Raw genomic sequence first — 17,146 nt, forward strand, 5'->3', positions numbered from 1 at the left:
GTTTAAATTAATAGAAATCTATTACCCAGGACCTGAAATGAATGATTTATTAAAGAAATGTGTAATGGGTTTAATAAGAATGGAAAAAGTTCTCATCTCTTCAGATGAGTAGTTCTAGAAAGTTGTCACATGTTAGATTACTGTGAGAGAAAATAGGTGTGAGCAGAACTAGAGAAAAAGTTATCACTGGTATATGAAAGAAAACTGATGACACTGGTAGTAGGCAGAGATAGTAAGTGAACCAAGATAAGCTCTTTTCCCTTCATCTTCCCAAAATGACTCAGGGAGGCAGCTTGGTACAAAGGAGTAGGAGAGAGGAAGTAGCTGTGTTTTTTAAGGAATGTGCCAGACATGTTAAAACCTGACATAAAAGGACACAAAAAACTACTTAGAAACATGGCCTTCTGGAGTGTGTAATGAGTTTTGTCTAATGCTTTGCTGATAAAACTGACAGAAACCAGCTATCTGACATGGAAAGAAGTATGGTGAAACATCTAGCTCTTTGGGAGCTTGCTGACCCTTTTGTATTCACACAGGATATTTAATAGACAAATTTAACGTACAGACTCCTCGACTTTAGTATAGAGCACAGGCAGAGCTTGTTTTTTTGGCTGAAGGTGAGTCACTGCTCAACCAAGTGCAAAACCAAACTCTATTTTTGGAACTTTTGATGACATTGTTTTAAGCCTTTTATGTAAGGCAGAAAAAGAAACCAAGCTGATAAAAAAAAAAAGTGTTTTTACCAGATCTTATAAGGGAAGACTTTTAAATACTTGGAAAATAGTTAATATTTGTGTTTCTCAGCTGTAATTAAATCATCATCAGATTAATAAGTTTTTACTTAACTTGATAATATCTAGAGTACAGTAAGAATCTCTATGTAGGTTAAATGACTTCATTGCCACTTAATTGGGTAGATGGTTTTATATTTAAAAAATCACATAATAACATTGTAGATTATTTTGAAATAAAAAGATCATCTACAGTCTCACTACCTTCAAATGACTATGTTTATTTTTGCATAGCCTTTCTGTCTGTATTGATGCAGATAAAGTTTTACATAGTTGCTCTCACAGTGTTTATACCATTTTGAATTTACTTTTTTCAGCCAATATATTATTATTAACATTCCTTGCTACATTGTCATCTTAACACTTTATTTTTATTTTTATTTTTGAGATAGACTCTCACTCTGTCACCCAGACTAGAGTGCAGTGGTGTCATTGTAGCTCACTGCAACCTCAGTCTCCTGGGCTCAAGGGATCCTCCTGTCTCAGCCTCCCAAGTATCTGGGACTACAGGCACATGCCACGATGCCTGGCTAATTTTTCTATTTTTAGTAAAGACAGGGTCTCACTCTTTTATTTTTTTCTGAAGTTTTTGTTATTGTTGTTGCTGTTGTTTGAGAGAGTCTTGCTTTGTCACCCTGAGTAGAGTGCAGTGGTGTGAGCCTAGCTCACAGCAACCTCAAACTCCTGGGCTCAAGCGATCCTCCTGCCTCAATGTCCCCAAGTAGCTGGGACTACACCCGCACACCACCACACCTGGCTGATTTTTCTATTTTTAGTAGAGATGTGATCTCACTCTTGCTCAGGCTTATCTTGAACTCCTGAGCTCAAGCTATCCTCTGGCCTCAGCCTCCCAAAGTGCTAGGATTACAGGCATGATCCACTGCGCCTGGCCTCGTCTTACCATTTAGACGCTATACAGTATTCCACTGTGATACTGCATTATTACTTAATCTACTATTTCTCAAGTTTTATATTATTTAACTATACGATGAGCATTTTCATGTAGTACTTCTTCGCTTCTGAATTATTTTCTGATACTTACAAAGTGAAAGTTAATGGACTTTTTTTTATGACTTTCTATATCATCTTCCTGTTTTCGAAGAGTTTTATCAGTTTACACTACCAATAGCTGCAAGTGAGTATTGTAACTGAATTGCTTTTAATGACAGTTTCTTTTCTAGACAAAAAATGCTGTTGAAAAGTTCACTGATGCCAAGAGAAGTTTATTGCAAACTGAGTCAGATGCTGAGGAATTAGAAAAGAGAGCTCAGGAAACTGCTGTTAACCTTGTCAAAGCCAATCAGCAGCTAAGGTAGGTGGAATCCCTAAGCCATTGATGCATGCAGTGAGATGCATGAAAAGTTTTCGTCTAAGAGGATAATTGGTTTATGATAAATAATGCATGTTATGTCTGAGGGCCTTTGGAGGAATAAAGGAATGTGTTTTAGATTGCTCCAGGCTGATGCAAAGGATTTGGAGCAGCACAAAATCAAGCAAGAAGAAATCTTGAAAGAAATAAACAAAGTTGTAGCAGCAAAAGACTCAGACTTCCAGTGTCTAAACAAGAAGAAGAAAAAACTGACGGAAGAGTAAGTAAGGCTTCTGTAGGGCTGCAAGGGGCTTGTGCTGGAAGACAGCTCTGGGGTCAGTCTCCCTTAGGATCTGCTCTAGTGCTGCTGGTGCTTTGTAGGCTTCAGAAACTGCAAAAAGACATCGAGACGGCAGAACGCAATGAGGATGACCACCTGCAGGTCCTAAAAGAATCTGAGACCCTGCTTCAGGCCAAGAGAGCTGAGCTGGAAAAGCTGAAAAGCCAGGTATGGCAATAGATGCCTTGAAAAAACAATTCAAACTGTATTAAACCTGTGTATGTTTTATAACTATAAAAGTAATACATATTTGATTACAGAAAAGATTCGAAAATACAAAATAAAGTATAAAGAATAAATTAGGCTATATATCATGGTGGTTAAATGTCTAAACTAAATTTGAATCCCAGCTCAATACAATATATTATTGAGTGAAAGAAGTGAGTCTCACAACATGGAATACTCTGTGAGATCATTTTTGTTAAATGTGTTTATGAATACTTATATTTGTATTTTTGTTCAATACAAAAGTAGTCATCTGATTAGGGGAGATTATGAGTACTTTCTGTCTTCCTTTTGCATGTCTACATTGCCTGCTTTTTTTGTAAACAAATATATATTGCCCTTAAAATTGTAAGTAATTTTTAAATTTAAAAAATGAATAAATTTTTAAAATCTTTGCCTAACTTCCATCACCAAGGCTGTCAAAATGGAATAAGGTATAGATAGGAAAGTTCTTTGAAAACCATAACCTGAGGGATAATCATTATTATCATATTGTTGTTCTCACTGTGATTTGAGTGATTTTAAGTATGTGAGCTCAAGGTCTTTATTAGGCATTTCATGCTTGTACCCGCAGCCTGGCCTTCCTCATTTTGGGGGCTCAGATACTAGCTCCTGATTTCCACACAAAACCTTTAGCTGGACTAAATCATCTCCAAGTTAGCACTGAAGGCTGTGTGTGGCCTCTGTCAAACTTTATTCTCTTCCCTTTTCTTTAATATAGGTGACAAATCAGCAGCAGGAGATGGCTGCCTTGGACAGGCAGTTAGGACATAAAAAGGAGGAGCTGCATCTACTCCACGAAAGTGTGGTCCAGGCAAAAGCTGACCTCCAGGAAGCTCTGAGACTGGGAGAAACTGAAGTAGCTGAGAAGTGCAATCACATTAGGGTATGTTTTTCAGTAGGTTTTCTTGAGAGTCCTAGGACAATGCTATAGATTTTCTATGAGGTATTTTCATGGTTCTCGAAAATGAAGATACAAATTCGTGAAGTCGTGCCTCTGTAATATCAGTTTGGTGTTATGTTGTAGATCCAGGCCGTGGCTGTCAAATGTAGTTTCCCCCATGCTGATTTCTGGATATGGCCAAGGTTCTGCCTCTGTGCCTTTTTCATACTACTTCGTTGCCAGGAATTCCCTTTCTCCCCTATAACTAGCCAGATCCCACCCGTTTCTCACGGCACAGCTTCATGACTCTGTCTCTGAAACTTCCCTGACTTTTCCCTTCACCCTGGGAGAAGGAGTTTCTTTTTCTTCTGAGTTTTGTAATATCAGTCTGCTTGTTTCCCAGGGCATCTTGCCCTTTTGTGATCGTGTTTATGTTCCCTGCTTTACCTCTCCACGAGGTACTAAGCCCCTCAATAGTAGGAGCCGTGTCTCAATCAGCCTTTTTGCTCTGCAGCACATTGCTTTGCACATAGTAATGTCGCATAGACATTTAGATGAAGATAATGTTACTCTCTTACTTCTATTATATAGAGATGTTAGTGTAAAATATAGTGCTGTTCTTGACATAAAAAGCAAAAACGAACTTGTTTCCAAATTAGAATTTATATGAAATGAGACAATTAATAATGGAGCTTATTTTAAAGTAATTTCCATTTATAATCACAGGAGGGGGGTACTTTTTTTTTTTTTAACACAGGAAGTAAAATCTCTTCTGGAAGAACTGAGTATTCAAAAAGGAGAACTGAATGTCCAAACTAGTGAAAAAAAAACTCAACTTGCACTTATAAAGCAGGAAATTGAAAAAGAGGAAGAAAATCTTCAGGTAGTTTTAGGGCAAATGTCTAAACATAAAACTGGTAAGTGTAAAGGAAAACAGTCATATAAAGTTTGAGGCTGGAAATGTCTATATTCCAGGTCACAGAAAAATTACAAATGGCCAAATAAGCTTCTTTTAAAGTTTAAGCTTGCTACTAATAAACAAAGAAAAACAGATTATATAAGGAACAGGATATTATTTTCTGCCATCTGAATTGGTAAAGTTTATTTAAAAGCAAAATAATCATATTTATTAATACCCAGAGTGTGCTGAAGTAGGAGCACTTACAGGTTGTCAATTGAAGTATTCGCAGTGTTTCAGATTTCTTAAAATTCACACCTGTTGAACCAGTGAGCCCATCCACCCATCCAGAAAGGCAAACATTTATGCAGATTGCAGACAATATTTATAATGACAAAATTTGGAGATAAATGATCAATTTAAAAGCCATATTTTTAACATTTAATGACATGTAAATATTTTCATGAGAAGAATGAAAAAAATAGATAAAAATGAATATGAAATATAGTACCAGTTAATTTTAAAATGTTTGTATGTGTGAATGTGTGTGCTCCTGGAAGGAAATACATCAAAATGCTACTGTAATAGTGATCATCTTCGGATGATAGGATGATAATGGGTTTTTCTTTTTTCCTGTTATGCTTTTTTTTTGTATTTTCCAGATTTTCTACAGTGAGCAAATATTTTTATAATCATAAAAAAGTTAATATTTAAATATCTGTATTTCAAAGGGCAAAAAACTTATATAAATCTCAGTCTATATTTTAAAGTTTTTCCTATTTATTTTGGTAAAATTTTATTTACATGAAATTCTCTTAGTTCATTCTTTTTTGTGGAGTTGAATGCTTTTAAAACCAGATCTTTGTTAAATGTTCTTGTTAAAATGTTTTTAACAAATTAAATAGTGTTTAACAATACCTTCAGAGAAGTTTTTCCGTTAAAAACATAATTAGGACCATTAATTAAACTCAACAAAATTTTTTTATTATCTTGTATCACTCAATAGCATTATTTTCTGTTTCATTTTGTAAATGTTTCCAAGTTCATTTAATAGCATGGACTATGATTTGTTTTGGTCTGTTAGAACTAAAGAATATTCTGGACATGTTGCAACTTGAAAACAATGAACTGCAAGGTTTGAAGCTACAACACGACAAAAAAATGTCTGAGTTAGAGAAGACTCAGGTTGAAGTGCTAGAGGTAATGAACAAAACCATTGTACCCTTAGCAAACTGCATTCTTTCTCATTTAGGATATTTGAGTCCTCTTTTATCTGATTTTAGGAGAAACTGGAGTTAGAGAATTTGCAGCAGATAGCCCAGCGACAGAAAGGGGAAATAGAATGGCAAAAGCAGCTCCTCGAGAGGGAAAAACAAGAAATAGAGCGAATGACTTCTGAGTCCCGAGCATTACAATCTTGTGTTGAGTGTTTGAACAAAGAAAAGGAAGATCTCCAGGAGAAATGTGACATTTGGGAAAAGAAGGTGGCACAAACCAAAAGGTGGGAGCAAGAACAAATAACTTTATAGGGTCACTTCTCGAAGTCCAAAGCATTATAAACACACTATTAAAAAAATTGGAAGATTTGGATTCTAAGTAGTTTCAGAAGAAAAAAAAAATTGAAAGATAGAGATAAGGAAAAAATACACCACAAACTTGGTATAATACAATTCACCAATAGCATTTTTGGTGAATTTCCTTCTAGTGTTTTTTCCCCAAAAGCATTTTTTAAAATAATCTGTAGTTGGGTTTTTTTGTTTGTTTTTTGTTTTTGTTTTTTTGATAACAGGGTCTTGCTCTGTGGCCTGGGCTATAGTGCAGTGGTGTGATCATAGCTCACTGCAACCTCAAACTACTGGGCTCAATCGATCCTCCTGGCTCAGCCTCATGAGCAGCTAGGACTATAGGCACTGTTGTAGCTTTTTAAGTAAAATAATACATGCTGGAAATATTGGAGAGATATACCTTGTTCATGGATAGGAAGATAATATTGTTAAGATTTAGTACTCCTCAAATTGATCTAGAGATTAAAAACAATTACAGTTAAAATCCCAATAGGCTTTTTTTGTGGAAATTAACAAGCTTATTCTAAAATTCATATGGAAATACAAAGGACCTAGAATAGAATTTACGTAATTTTTTAGATACGACACCAAAACAATTTTGGAAAAGTAGAACAAAAGTTTAGAACTAACAATTCCCCTGACTGCAAGACTTTGTATAAAGCTGTAGTAATCAAAACACCATAGTATTGATATAATGGTAGGCACATAGATCAATGGAACAGAATAGAAAGTTCAGAAATAAACTCATGTATTTGTGGAACACTGACTTTGACAAAGATAAAAAGGCTTTTTTTCCCATATAGAAAAGATGGTCTTTTGAAAAAATGTTGCTGAAACAATTGGATATCCAGAACCAAAAAAATGAACCTCAATCCATACTTCACACCACATATAAAAATTAACTTAAAATGGGCCATAAACATAACTGTAAAACCCAAATATAAAACTTCTAGAAGGTAGAAGTAGGTAAATGGTAGAAAACCTTTGTGACCTTGGGTTAGGGAAAAATTTCTTAGATGTGACACCAAAAATATGATGCATAAAAGAATAAATTGATAAAATTAGACTTTATCAAAATTTAAAATGTCTGCTCTTCAAAAGACACTGTTAAGGTAACGAAAAGTCATGTCACAGGTTGGGAGAAAAACCTTTGCAACCATGTATCTGATAAAATACTTGTATCTAGAATGTATAAAGAACTCTCAAAACTCAATAATAAAAAAAATTGTTTTTTAAATGTGCGAAAGATTTGAACAGACATTTTAGAAGATATATGGATGGTAAATAAGCACATGAAAAGATGCTCAGCCTCATTAATGCTTAGGGAAATGCAAATTAAAACCATAGTGAGATATCACTACATACCTATTAGAATGACCATACCATATGTTAATGAGGAACTTTCATACATGATTGATGGGAATGTAAAATGGTATGACTCTCGATGCGTTTAAATGCCTCCCCCCAAAAAAGAAAAAAAAATGGTACAACTACTTTAGAAAACAGTTTGGCAGTTACTTAAAAATCAAACATACACCTACCAGGAGACCTAGACATTCCATTCCTAGGTATTTACTAAAGAGAAATGAAATCATACTTTCCACACAGAGTGTTCACTGCAACTTTATTTGTAATTGCCAAAAACTAGAAATGACCCAAATATCCATCAGCTGGTAAGGAGATAAATTGTAGTATATCCATACGTAGAATACTGCTCAGCAGTAAAAAGGGAATGAAGTATTGATACGCACAGCAACAAGGATGGATCTCAAAGTAATTGTAATGGTGAAAGAAGCCAGACAAAAACAAGTCCACACTGTATGGCTCCTTTTATGGACTAGAATACATGCTCACACACTTCTGTTAGGTGGACAAATCCTATTGTACGTACAGTTGTTTTCTGCTTTTTAACTTTTCACAGGTTAGCAATCCATTTTTATTTCTCCAGTGTTTGGCATTCTGAATGTTATCCATGTTTTTATCCATGATTTTTATAAAACTTTAATTTAGTGAATCACTTTTTTTAAAAAAAATCTTCTATTTAGAAAGCTGATAATATGATTTATTTTGAAAATAAATTAAGCTTTGTGAAGATTTATAATCATTAAGACTTTCCATAACTGTACATTGTGAAAGGGTAACACTATTCTTTAGTTATCTCTTGTGTATGCTTGAATATTTTATATTTGACTGTCTGAATTATTCTCTATGTGGTAGGGTTTTAGCAGCAACAGAAGAAAATAGCAAAATGGAGCAATCAAACTTAGAAAAGTTGGAATTGAATGTCAGAAAACTGCAGCAGGAACTAGACCAACTAAACAGAGAAAAGCTGTCACTGCATAAGGACATATTAGCAATGCAGCAGCAGCTACAAGGTATGAGGCAGCAGAACTGTAAAAATGTGACTTCTTTCCCCTTTGCTAGATTTTTTGTTTGATTTTTCTTATTACAGAAGTAGTTCAAGCTAATGGGCATGGGATTTCTTTCTAAAATTAGATTGTGGTAATGGTTGCACAACTCTGTGAATATACTTTTTAGTATATTTAGTGTATTTATACTTTTTAGCCTTTGAATTATACACTTTAAATAAGATATACATATGTGAATTTTATCTCAATAAAGCTGTTTTTAAAAAAACCTAATTCATGTTCCTTAGAGAATAATTTAAAAAGTAGCAAAAAGATGAAATAAAAATTGCTATTGACCTCACTCTTCAGAGATAATTCCCATTAACAGTTTGGTGAATACCCTTCCAGATTTTTCCTAGCGGTGTGTGTATGGTTTGAGAAACAAAAACAAAGATGCAAATAATGAAGTTTTTTCTGTTACCACATATTTATAAATATTCATGATAATTTATTTAGGAGAAATTGCTAACTAATTATAGCTAATTGAGAAAAAATATACATTTGATACTTAGCATTTACTGTGTCCTAGGCATGATGCATTTTCTCATTTAATCCTCATAATATTTTTATGAGATAGAAACTATTATTTTACCCATTTACAGATAAGGAAACTGAAGCTTAGTTTTCTTGTGACTGCTTAAGTGAGAAGTGAGTTGCTCAAGGTCACACAGCTAGTAATTGACAAAGCCAGTATAGATATAAAATTTATTTCCAAATTGTCTTCCTGAAAGGTTGTGCTCAATTTACATTTCTACCAGCGATGTATAAGGTACCTCTTATTAAACCATGCACCTTACCAACATTAAATACTATCTGTAAATATTTTTATGGTAGGTTTTGAATATGAAAATTTTTGAAAACCTGAGCTCCAAGCCCAAATCTGGGTTGTGCATATAACTGTCTTTTGGCCTTTAATAAGATAATGTGGCATAGTCAAACATGTAACAGAAATTAGCTTCAGGTAACTTCTACTCTACTTTTTTTGGGAGGCTGATGGGAATCTGTAAAAAAATATATATGTATTTCTGATTTTATGAAAATTTGATTTCTGTAGAAAAACGAGAAGCAATAAACTCACTACAGGATGAACTAGCTAATGTGCAAGACCATTTGACCCTAGCAAAACAGGTAAGGTTAACAAATGTAATCTTTTAGTACTATCTTGAAGGCATGCAGACAATTGGTTTAAATTAAAAAATCAAGTAGCCTGGTTCATTTTCACGACAACAGGTCCCATAAGGCCATTTGTATAACACAGCCATCACATAAATAAAAATTTTAGTGCAGAGTAGTGGTTTTCTAATTTATTTTAGCCCTAGAACCCTTGATTCAAACAAAGTGTTACTCAAAGCTAGTAAATAGGGTGGTGGCTAGACCAGAGCCCAACAGCAGTCCTTCATTAGCCCCTCTGTGGGTGTCAGGGACAAGATGGACCATCTCTAACCCATGGCATAGTTGAGGCTTCCGAAGGCTGGGCTTAGATTTGATCACTCACTGAGCTGCAGAGTAACCACAGATCTGGGCCTCCATCTTGTCGGATGTTGAATAGAGCAGATCCTTCACCCTTGTACTTCTGACGATTTTCCTGAAGGTAATTCCACGTGTCCTGTGAGAATGGTGCTATAATTTGAATTTCAAAGAACTTCAGGCAAGGTCTGGGCCTCACTTTCCACTATGTAAATGAGTTGGATTAGATATCTAAATTCTCTTCTTCCTCTAGGATTCTGTGTTTCAAAGATGAATATAACGTAAAGTACTCTGTCTTTTAAAAATCTTACAGTTTCTTATGAATATTTTCTGTGTTGGAAACATGGTTAACCTTTTGAGGCTGGGCGCGGTGGCTCACGCCTGTGTTCCTAGCACTCTGGGAGGCTGAGGTGGGAGGATCGCTCGAGGTCAGGAATTCGAGACCAGCCTGAGCAAGAGTGAGACCCCGTCTCTACTAAAAATAGAAAGAAATTATCTGGACAACTAAAAACATATATAGAAAAAATTAGCCAGGCATGATGGCACATGCCTGTAGTCCCAGCTACTCGGGAGGCTGAGGCAGAAGGATTGCTTGAGCCTGGGAGTTTGAGGTTGCTGTGAGCTAGGCTGACACCACGGCACTCTAGGCCGGGCAACAGAGCGAGACTCTGTCTCAAAATAAAAATAAATAAATAAATAAAAACCTTTTCAAAAATCCTTAATTTGGGTTTCTTAAAGAAGTATTTATTGTTTTCTGAGTTTTTGAACCTGTATAAATATTTCAAATAGTAACAAAACCATGACTTTAGATTCATTTTTCAATAAGAAATAAGCCTTATTCACAATTTTTCTTAATCTTCTGAACAGTCCAGTGAGGTTGGTGATCTTTATTCCCACCTCAGTGATAAGGCAGCTAAAGCTCAGAGGAACTGAATCTCTTGCTGAGATTTTGACATCTTTTATCACCTTATTTTTGACGTACTATAAGGAGGAAAGCTAATTAAATCAGTTCTGAATACCTTTCTATAAGTTTGTTGAGGTAATAAAGGATATGGAACTTCTATGCTTCTTATTTTGTCAGACTTAATAGATACTGGAGTGGCACTGGCCACCTTAGTAAAGATGGCTTTGTTAGTATTTCTCATTTGTTCTTTCACCCACAGGACCTGCTTCGCACCACCGAGCACCAGGGTGTACTGCTTGGCGAGCAGACTCGGCTCCAGGACGACATCAGCGAATGTGTGAAGAGGATCAAAAACTGTCAGAAAGAAGGGGAGACAAAACAACAACAACTCCAAGCGCTTCAGAATGAAATTGAAGAAAACAAACTCAAACTAGTCCAACAAGAAATGGTATTACACATTGGTGATTTTATATAAAAGGAAGCATTTTCTTGCTCATGTGAACATGTTCCCCTGGCAGAAAGCTGCTGAGAAATATCCGCCATGGGACTATGTGTCACGTAACTGCCCTATATAGCCAAGGGTGGCTTTTATACCCACCCCGTGACTCTCTTGGGATTAATACTCATGGACCGTTCAAATCATAGAACATTGGTCCTATAAAGAATCTTAATGGCCACGTGCCATTTGCTGCTTGAATCCCCTCCTCACTGTTGGCCAGCTAGTTTCCCAGTCCCTGCCTGATCACCTTTGTAAAGGAACTGTCCCTTTGGGCTGTTTCCTACTTTCTGCTGAACTGGAATCTGTCTCGTGTCCATGTAGGTGTCCTCATCTGGGAAACTGAGTCTTTGCTATTTTATGACTGACTAAGGTTATTCTCTATTAAGATGCTTCAGAGACTCCAGAAAGAGAGAGAAAGTGAAGAAAAAAAGTTAGAAGCCAGTCAAGTGACACTGAAGGAGCAGCAGCACCAGCTGGAAAAGGAAATAACAGACCAGAAAAGCAACTTGGACCAGGTGCTCGCAAAGGTGCAGGCGGCTGAAAAGCATGTCAGGACTCTTCAGGAAGAGGAGAGGCGGGGCGAGAGCCTGGAGAAGACACTGTCCCAGACCAGTATGTGTTCCGGAATGGCTTTCTGTGGGAGAGGGGTGTGTGTGGCCCTGCCGGTTGTCTTGTAAAGTGTGTAAGGGAGACCCAGGCCCCAGCGAGAGCTCGAGAAGGAGGCAGGAGAAGCAAAGCAGAAAGCATGAGAGCCCTGTGCAAGATGAGGAAACAGGTTCAGAGAGACAGAGGGAATTTGTATCTTTATGGAGAAGACATTTGATCCTGAGGCTGATTAGCAAGTCATTGTACTCTGCCATCTTGCCTCCTTTGAGAATGCTGTCTCAAGAAAGCGTAACATTAAGGCAAAGAACTGCCAAAAATACTCTAAAGCATATTAATTATGAGCTTCGGGGAATAATGATCCATTTCCTCTCAACCAGTCAAAAAAACAACATTAGCAATTCTTCTGTCCAGATTTGACATAGTGAATGGTACAGGTCTTTGCCTTTGGGCCAGTGTATCCTCTCTTGAACCACATATAAGTGGAGTTGACATGGGAATCCAGGGTGATGACTGTTCTTACATCAGTAAATGGTTTTTCTCTTTCTTGGGCTGCAGGGTTTAATAGTGCTCAGAAAATGTTGTGGACTTGGGGATCTGAAAGGGTTACTATTACTTTTCCCCTGGGAAATCTTGATATATCCAGACCTGATCAATTCATTCTGAAAACGAAACTAAACAAATTTTGACCAAGTGTTGACCATGCCAGAGGTCTTGAAAAGTAAAATCTGGGCAAGGTACTAAATAGGGTGATAAGAAAAATCTCTTTTAAATATCACTTTTACTTAGAAGCATTCTTTGTTGAGTACTCACTATGTACCAAGCGTTTGCATACATGATTACAATTGGACATCAGGAACTGTGTTCCTCATCTATAAAATGGGGCTAATGCCAGTGTGGGAATCAGCTCCAAATCTGGTACTCTTTCCACTGCACTGGCCCCTGTGAAGGAGTAGTACTCGTATGTCTCCCTTTTTTAAAATCAAGGTTTGTAAAAAAACATTTCAGTTCCGTGTTCCGTGCACGTCAGGATTGGTGCTGGGTTTACTCTCATTGGTCTCTAAGACCTGGAAGGGAAAATAGTAGCTGTCGGTCACTTTGGGATCAGCCCTCCAGGAACCAATTACTTCAAAAGGCACCCGTATCTGGGCCTTTTTCTGGGCCTGTGGTGTGGGTCAGGGTAGGCTTGTAAGAATTGGGAATGGAGGAAAGCACCTGTGTAGGTGGCATGTCACCATTACGCAATCTGCCGCAAGGCAAGGAAAGCTCTACCCACAGGTGGCCCGGGGCCTTTGGCTAAGTCTACCTAAAATGCTCATTTCAGAACAGCAGCTTTCAGAAAGGGAGCAGCAATTACTGGCAAAGTCAAGTGAGCTGCTGGCTCTCCAGAAAGAGGCAGACTCTATGAGGGCAGACTTCAGCCTTCTGCGGAACCAGTTCCTGACAGAAAGAAAGAAAGCTGAGAAGCAGGTGGCCAGCCTGAAGGAAGCACTTAAGATCCAGCGGAGCCAGCTGGAGCAAAACCTTCTTGTGAGTACCTGCTGCCTTGGCAGTTTGTGAGGAAACGATAAATTTACATTTTTGAACTGCAGCATCACTTAAATGTAGAGAAAATAAACTACCTATCAACCCAGCCCCTAACCCAACTACGGTTACTATTGTATTTATGCGTCATTTGTTCTTGAAACTGACGGTAAGTTTTGCCTGAGACTGGGCTGCAGCCCGGAGGAGCTCTTTCTGGCTGGCTGGTGGGGGAGACTGTCACGTGAACAGTGTCAGCACAGAGTAGACAGCACGTTCTGCTAGTGAGCCTCTGTTGACACCTGCGCTGGCAGGGGAGGAGGGGTGTTGGAGAGGGCGTCTGTAGACATTTTGACACAGCTGCAGTTAATATTTAACAAATTTTTCACATCCTGCCCTTTTTGGCCAACGTTAGCTTTAATTAACCATTATCCTAAAACGGGGAGACTAAATCTACCATACTTTCATCCCTGAAATAAATTTGGGAGGAGATACTCAGTTCAGAACAATTTATGGTGGGTGGAGGCAGGTGCACAGCAACGGGACTGTCATGGGAATGGATTTTTCCAACACCCTCTGGAGGAATTCATGAGCCCTATTGTGTGAAAGGAACTTTTAAACCATGTGTGTTTCCCAGAGGAAATAGCAATAGGCAACTAGTGATAGGCAAGATGATTGTAAAGATAGAATATAGATGTCTAAAATTTAATTCTCTCAGTAACCCAGTGATGATGGGTGTTATTTGTTCCCATTTTACAGACAATTAATGGAGGCTCAGAAAGGGAAAGTAACTTATTATCAAAGGTAGTGCTGTAGATCGGGATTCAGACTTTGGGCTAACAGACTATGACACGTATGTACTCCCAGCTACACTATATCTGCCCAGTAAAGGGAGGTAGAATTATATTATCTCCATTGTACAGCTAGAGAAGCTGAGGCCCAGATGGGGAGTGAAGTTACCGAGCTGGTGAGTGTGTAAGGAAGCAACCCACACTGCCCCATGTTGGATCACAGAGTCATTTTCCTCCTCTTGTGCTAGGAGCAAAAACAGGAGAACAGCTGCATGCAAAAGGAAATGGCCACCATCGAACTGGTAGCCCAGGACAACCACGAGCGGGCCAGGCGCCTGATGAAGGAGCTCAACCAGATGCAGCATGAGTACGCGGAGCTCAAAAAGCAGGTGCGCACCCAGAAAGCCAGCCGCCAGCCTGGGACAGGAAGCCCTCTCAGTGCTCTCGCCACCCTCAGGGCTCAGGCAGTTGTATTGTTTTTTAATATCTCTTTTAAGAGGAGCATTTCTTTATGGAAATTTTGAAAAGCTGATTATCAGAGTGTTCTTTATATCAAATCTGTTTTTTCAATCTTAAAATTTAGAAATGCACCTCTACAAGAAGAAAGTATTTGTTAAAAATATACTTTCAAAATTCTCTTAAGTTTAACAAGCTTTTTATGTTAATTTTTCAAAGAAAAGAAGTTATTCTTCAACATAATATTTTATCATGTCCCAAAGAACTATATTGAAATGTAAGATTTTATGCCATAAACAAGTTTATGGAAGCCAATCCCCCAGTCCACCCCCCAAGCAAGAAAAGACAATCCAGGGGAAATGTTTGATAGACCAGGTGGAGAGCATGAGATCAGCGTGTGCTTGAACTGGTGGAGTCTCCAATCCCAGACGCCCCTGGTGTCCTCTAGCCTGGGCCATCCCTGAACTCCTAGTCCAGCTGCTGTAGCCACTCACTGAGCCCTGCTATACTGTGTCCTTTGTGCCCCTTCCAGTTTCATCTGTGCTTCCAACCCCCCCCCACTCCCCCAGCCCACACATACACTTTCCCTTTGGTTCCAGGAAAGATAACTTTTTAAAAAATTATTTAAAGGCCACAGCCCTGTGTGATTTTAGATGCCTCTGCAAACTTGGTATGGCAATTAGCAGTAGATATGAATCTAATATCTTCACTAAGCTCTTTATGGGTAGAGCCATGTAGAATAGTCTCTCTCGGGTATCAAAAACAATCTGTAACACTTTAGGAAACCTCTAAACTGCCCAAATCACCAGATTCTTCGCCTGTAAAATGAAAAAACATTTGATCATTTCTAATGCCCTTTCCAGCTTTAACATATATAATTCAGATTACTCATGATTTATTTTAATAAATGGCATTTTTCTTATTTGGGATTTCATTATTGTAGTTGCCAATTGGGTACCACTAAGGTGTTTCATGTAAATTCTCACTTAGTTCTCACATTTCTGAGCAGAAAGTATTTATTTCCATGTATAAATGAGGTAACGGAGGAACAGAAGTTAGCTAAATTGCCCTACGTCATACTGGTAATGTTTACTGGAAGTGAGACTGGGATCCAGCTCTGTCTAACCCCAAAGAGATTGACTTCTGTAGAGTAATTCACCTTCAAGGAACCTTATGCACATGCATTTCTCAATGGAAGTTGCTGCAATCAAAATTGTTTACTTGGTACCTTGTAGATTTCTGAGTATTTGAAAATTCCCAAGTTTTTACAGTTCTGGTAATCATAGTAGTTGCTATTTGTAGGTCTTTAAATACCTGGCACATTAAACACCTCAGTTCCAAGTAAGTCCCAAATTTCACACAGTGGTATTTGACTCTGACTCACTCTTTAGATGGCAAACCAAAAAGATTTGGAGAGAAGACAAATGGAAATCAGTGACGCAATGAGGACACTTAAATCTGAGGTGAAGGATGAAATCAGAACCAGCCTGAAGAATCTCAACCAGTTTCTTCCAGAACTACCAGCAGATATAGAAGCTATTTGGGAAAGAAACGAAAACCTAGAAGGAGAGTTGGAAAGCTTGAAAGAGAACTTTCCATTCACCATGAATGAGAGAACTTTTGAAGAAAAACTGAGCTTTCCCCAAATTCACATAATGGTAAGAGGTTGTCCTGCTATTCTCTGGGCCTCTTAGGATAACCACGTCTCCCAGTTAAGCTGAGAAACAGATTGGGGAGTGTGCGGTAGGAGGAGGGAAAGGCTGGTTGACTCCCAGTCGTGGTATTTGGTGACTCATTAGTGTCTCCCTTTTCCCTCTGAAAAAGGATGGACACAGGCGTGGAGAAGCACTCCGGGAAGAACTGCGTCACCGTGAAGACCGACTCAAGGTTGCCCTTTGAAACAAACAAAAAAGCAGTATGAGATACTTGGCACATTGGGAGAGCGGGGGAAACTCTTACCTTTATGTGCTGCTCTCGCATTCACACTGCCGCAGCACTCCCGGCAATGCCACAGCGTAAACGACTGAAGCTCAGAGAACTTGGCGTCACAGTCAGTAAATGGCAGTCAGTGTTTAAATCCATGAACTCCGGTGTTAAGCCCAGTGTTCTTTAACCTGTGTGATGCTGCTTTACCTCAGCTAACTGACAGAACCTAAGTATTTGGGACAGGACATAGAGACACAATGATAAACTATAAGGACATCACAGGCCAGTGGTTGGGGGAAAGATTGGGAATACTGGAAAAGTAGGCTGAGCCGTCAGATCGTCAGATAAAGAATCGTTTGGCTCAGAACATAGTACGTTTGAAGGCCCTGTGAGATATCCAGGGAAGGGTATCTATCTGTAGGCAGCTGAAAATGGGAGTCTAGGGTTGCATGATCAGGGTGGGCCTAAAGATTTGTGAGGTAAGGGTACAGATGGGAGGACACATCTTTGGGGAATGGCTGAGAGGGTGCAGCACTGCAGTATTGAGTGGAGCCCTGTGA

At 38.3% G+C, this 17,146-nt stretch overlaps 1 protein-coding gene across 4 annotated transcripts in view; it reads left to right on the forward strand.

Moving 5' to 3' along the window:
- CNTRL (centriolin) overlaps window positions 1–17,146 on the forward strand; it is an 83,967-nt gene that overhangs the window by 63,511 nt on the left and 3,310 nt on the right. For 2 of the 4 annotated variants that reach the window (XM_069476726.1, XM_069476727.1), the window contains 15 exons: window positions 1,973–2,103; window positions 2,240–2,380; window positions 2,482–2,608; window positions 3,387–3,551; window positions 4,306–4,465; window positions 5,531–5,646; window positions 5,730–5,947; window positions 8,229–8,386; window positions 9,474–9,547; window positions 11,050–11,238; window positions 11,676–11,901; window positions 13,217–13,422; window positions 14,453–14,593; window positions 16,052–16,318; window positions 16,485–16,547. In XM_069476726.1, coding sequence (XP_069332827.1) covers window positions 1,973–2,103; window positions 2,240–2,380; window positions 2,482–2,608; window positions 3,387–3,551; window positions 4,306–4,465; window positions 5,531–5,646; window positions 5,730–5,947; window positions 8,229–8,386; window positions 9,474–9,547; window positions 11,050–11,238; window positions 11,676–11,901; window positions 13,217–13,422; window positions 14,453–14,593; window positions 16,052–16,318; window positions 16,485–16,547 — 2,382 coding nt within the window. Of the gene's footprint in view, window positions 1–1,972; window positions 2,104–2,239; window positions 2,381–2,481; window positions 2,609–3,386; window positions 3,552–4,305; window positions 4,466–5,108; window positions 5,331–5,530; window positions 5,647–5,729; window positions 5,948–8,228; window positions 8,387–9,473; window positions 9,548–11,049; window positions 11,239–11,675; window positions 11,902–13,216; window positions 13,423–14,452; window positions 14,594–16,051; window positions 16,319–16,484; window positions 16,548–17,146 lie in introns of those variants that run through there. The other 2 variants (XM_069476728.1, XM_069476729.1) reach the window with 2 other exon arrangements.

Source organism: Eulemur rufifrons, chromosome 7 (assembly GCF_041146395.1).
Source record: "Eulemur rufifrons isolate Redbay chromosome 7, OSU_ERuf_1, whole genome shotgun sequence".
Classification (NCBI taxonomy): Eukaryota; Metazoa; Chordata; class Mammalia; order Primates; family Lemuridae; genus Eulemur; species Eulemur rufifrons.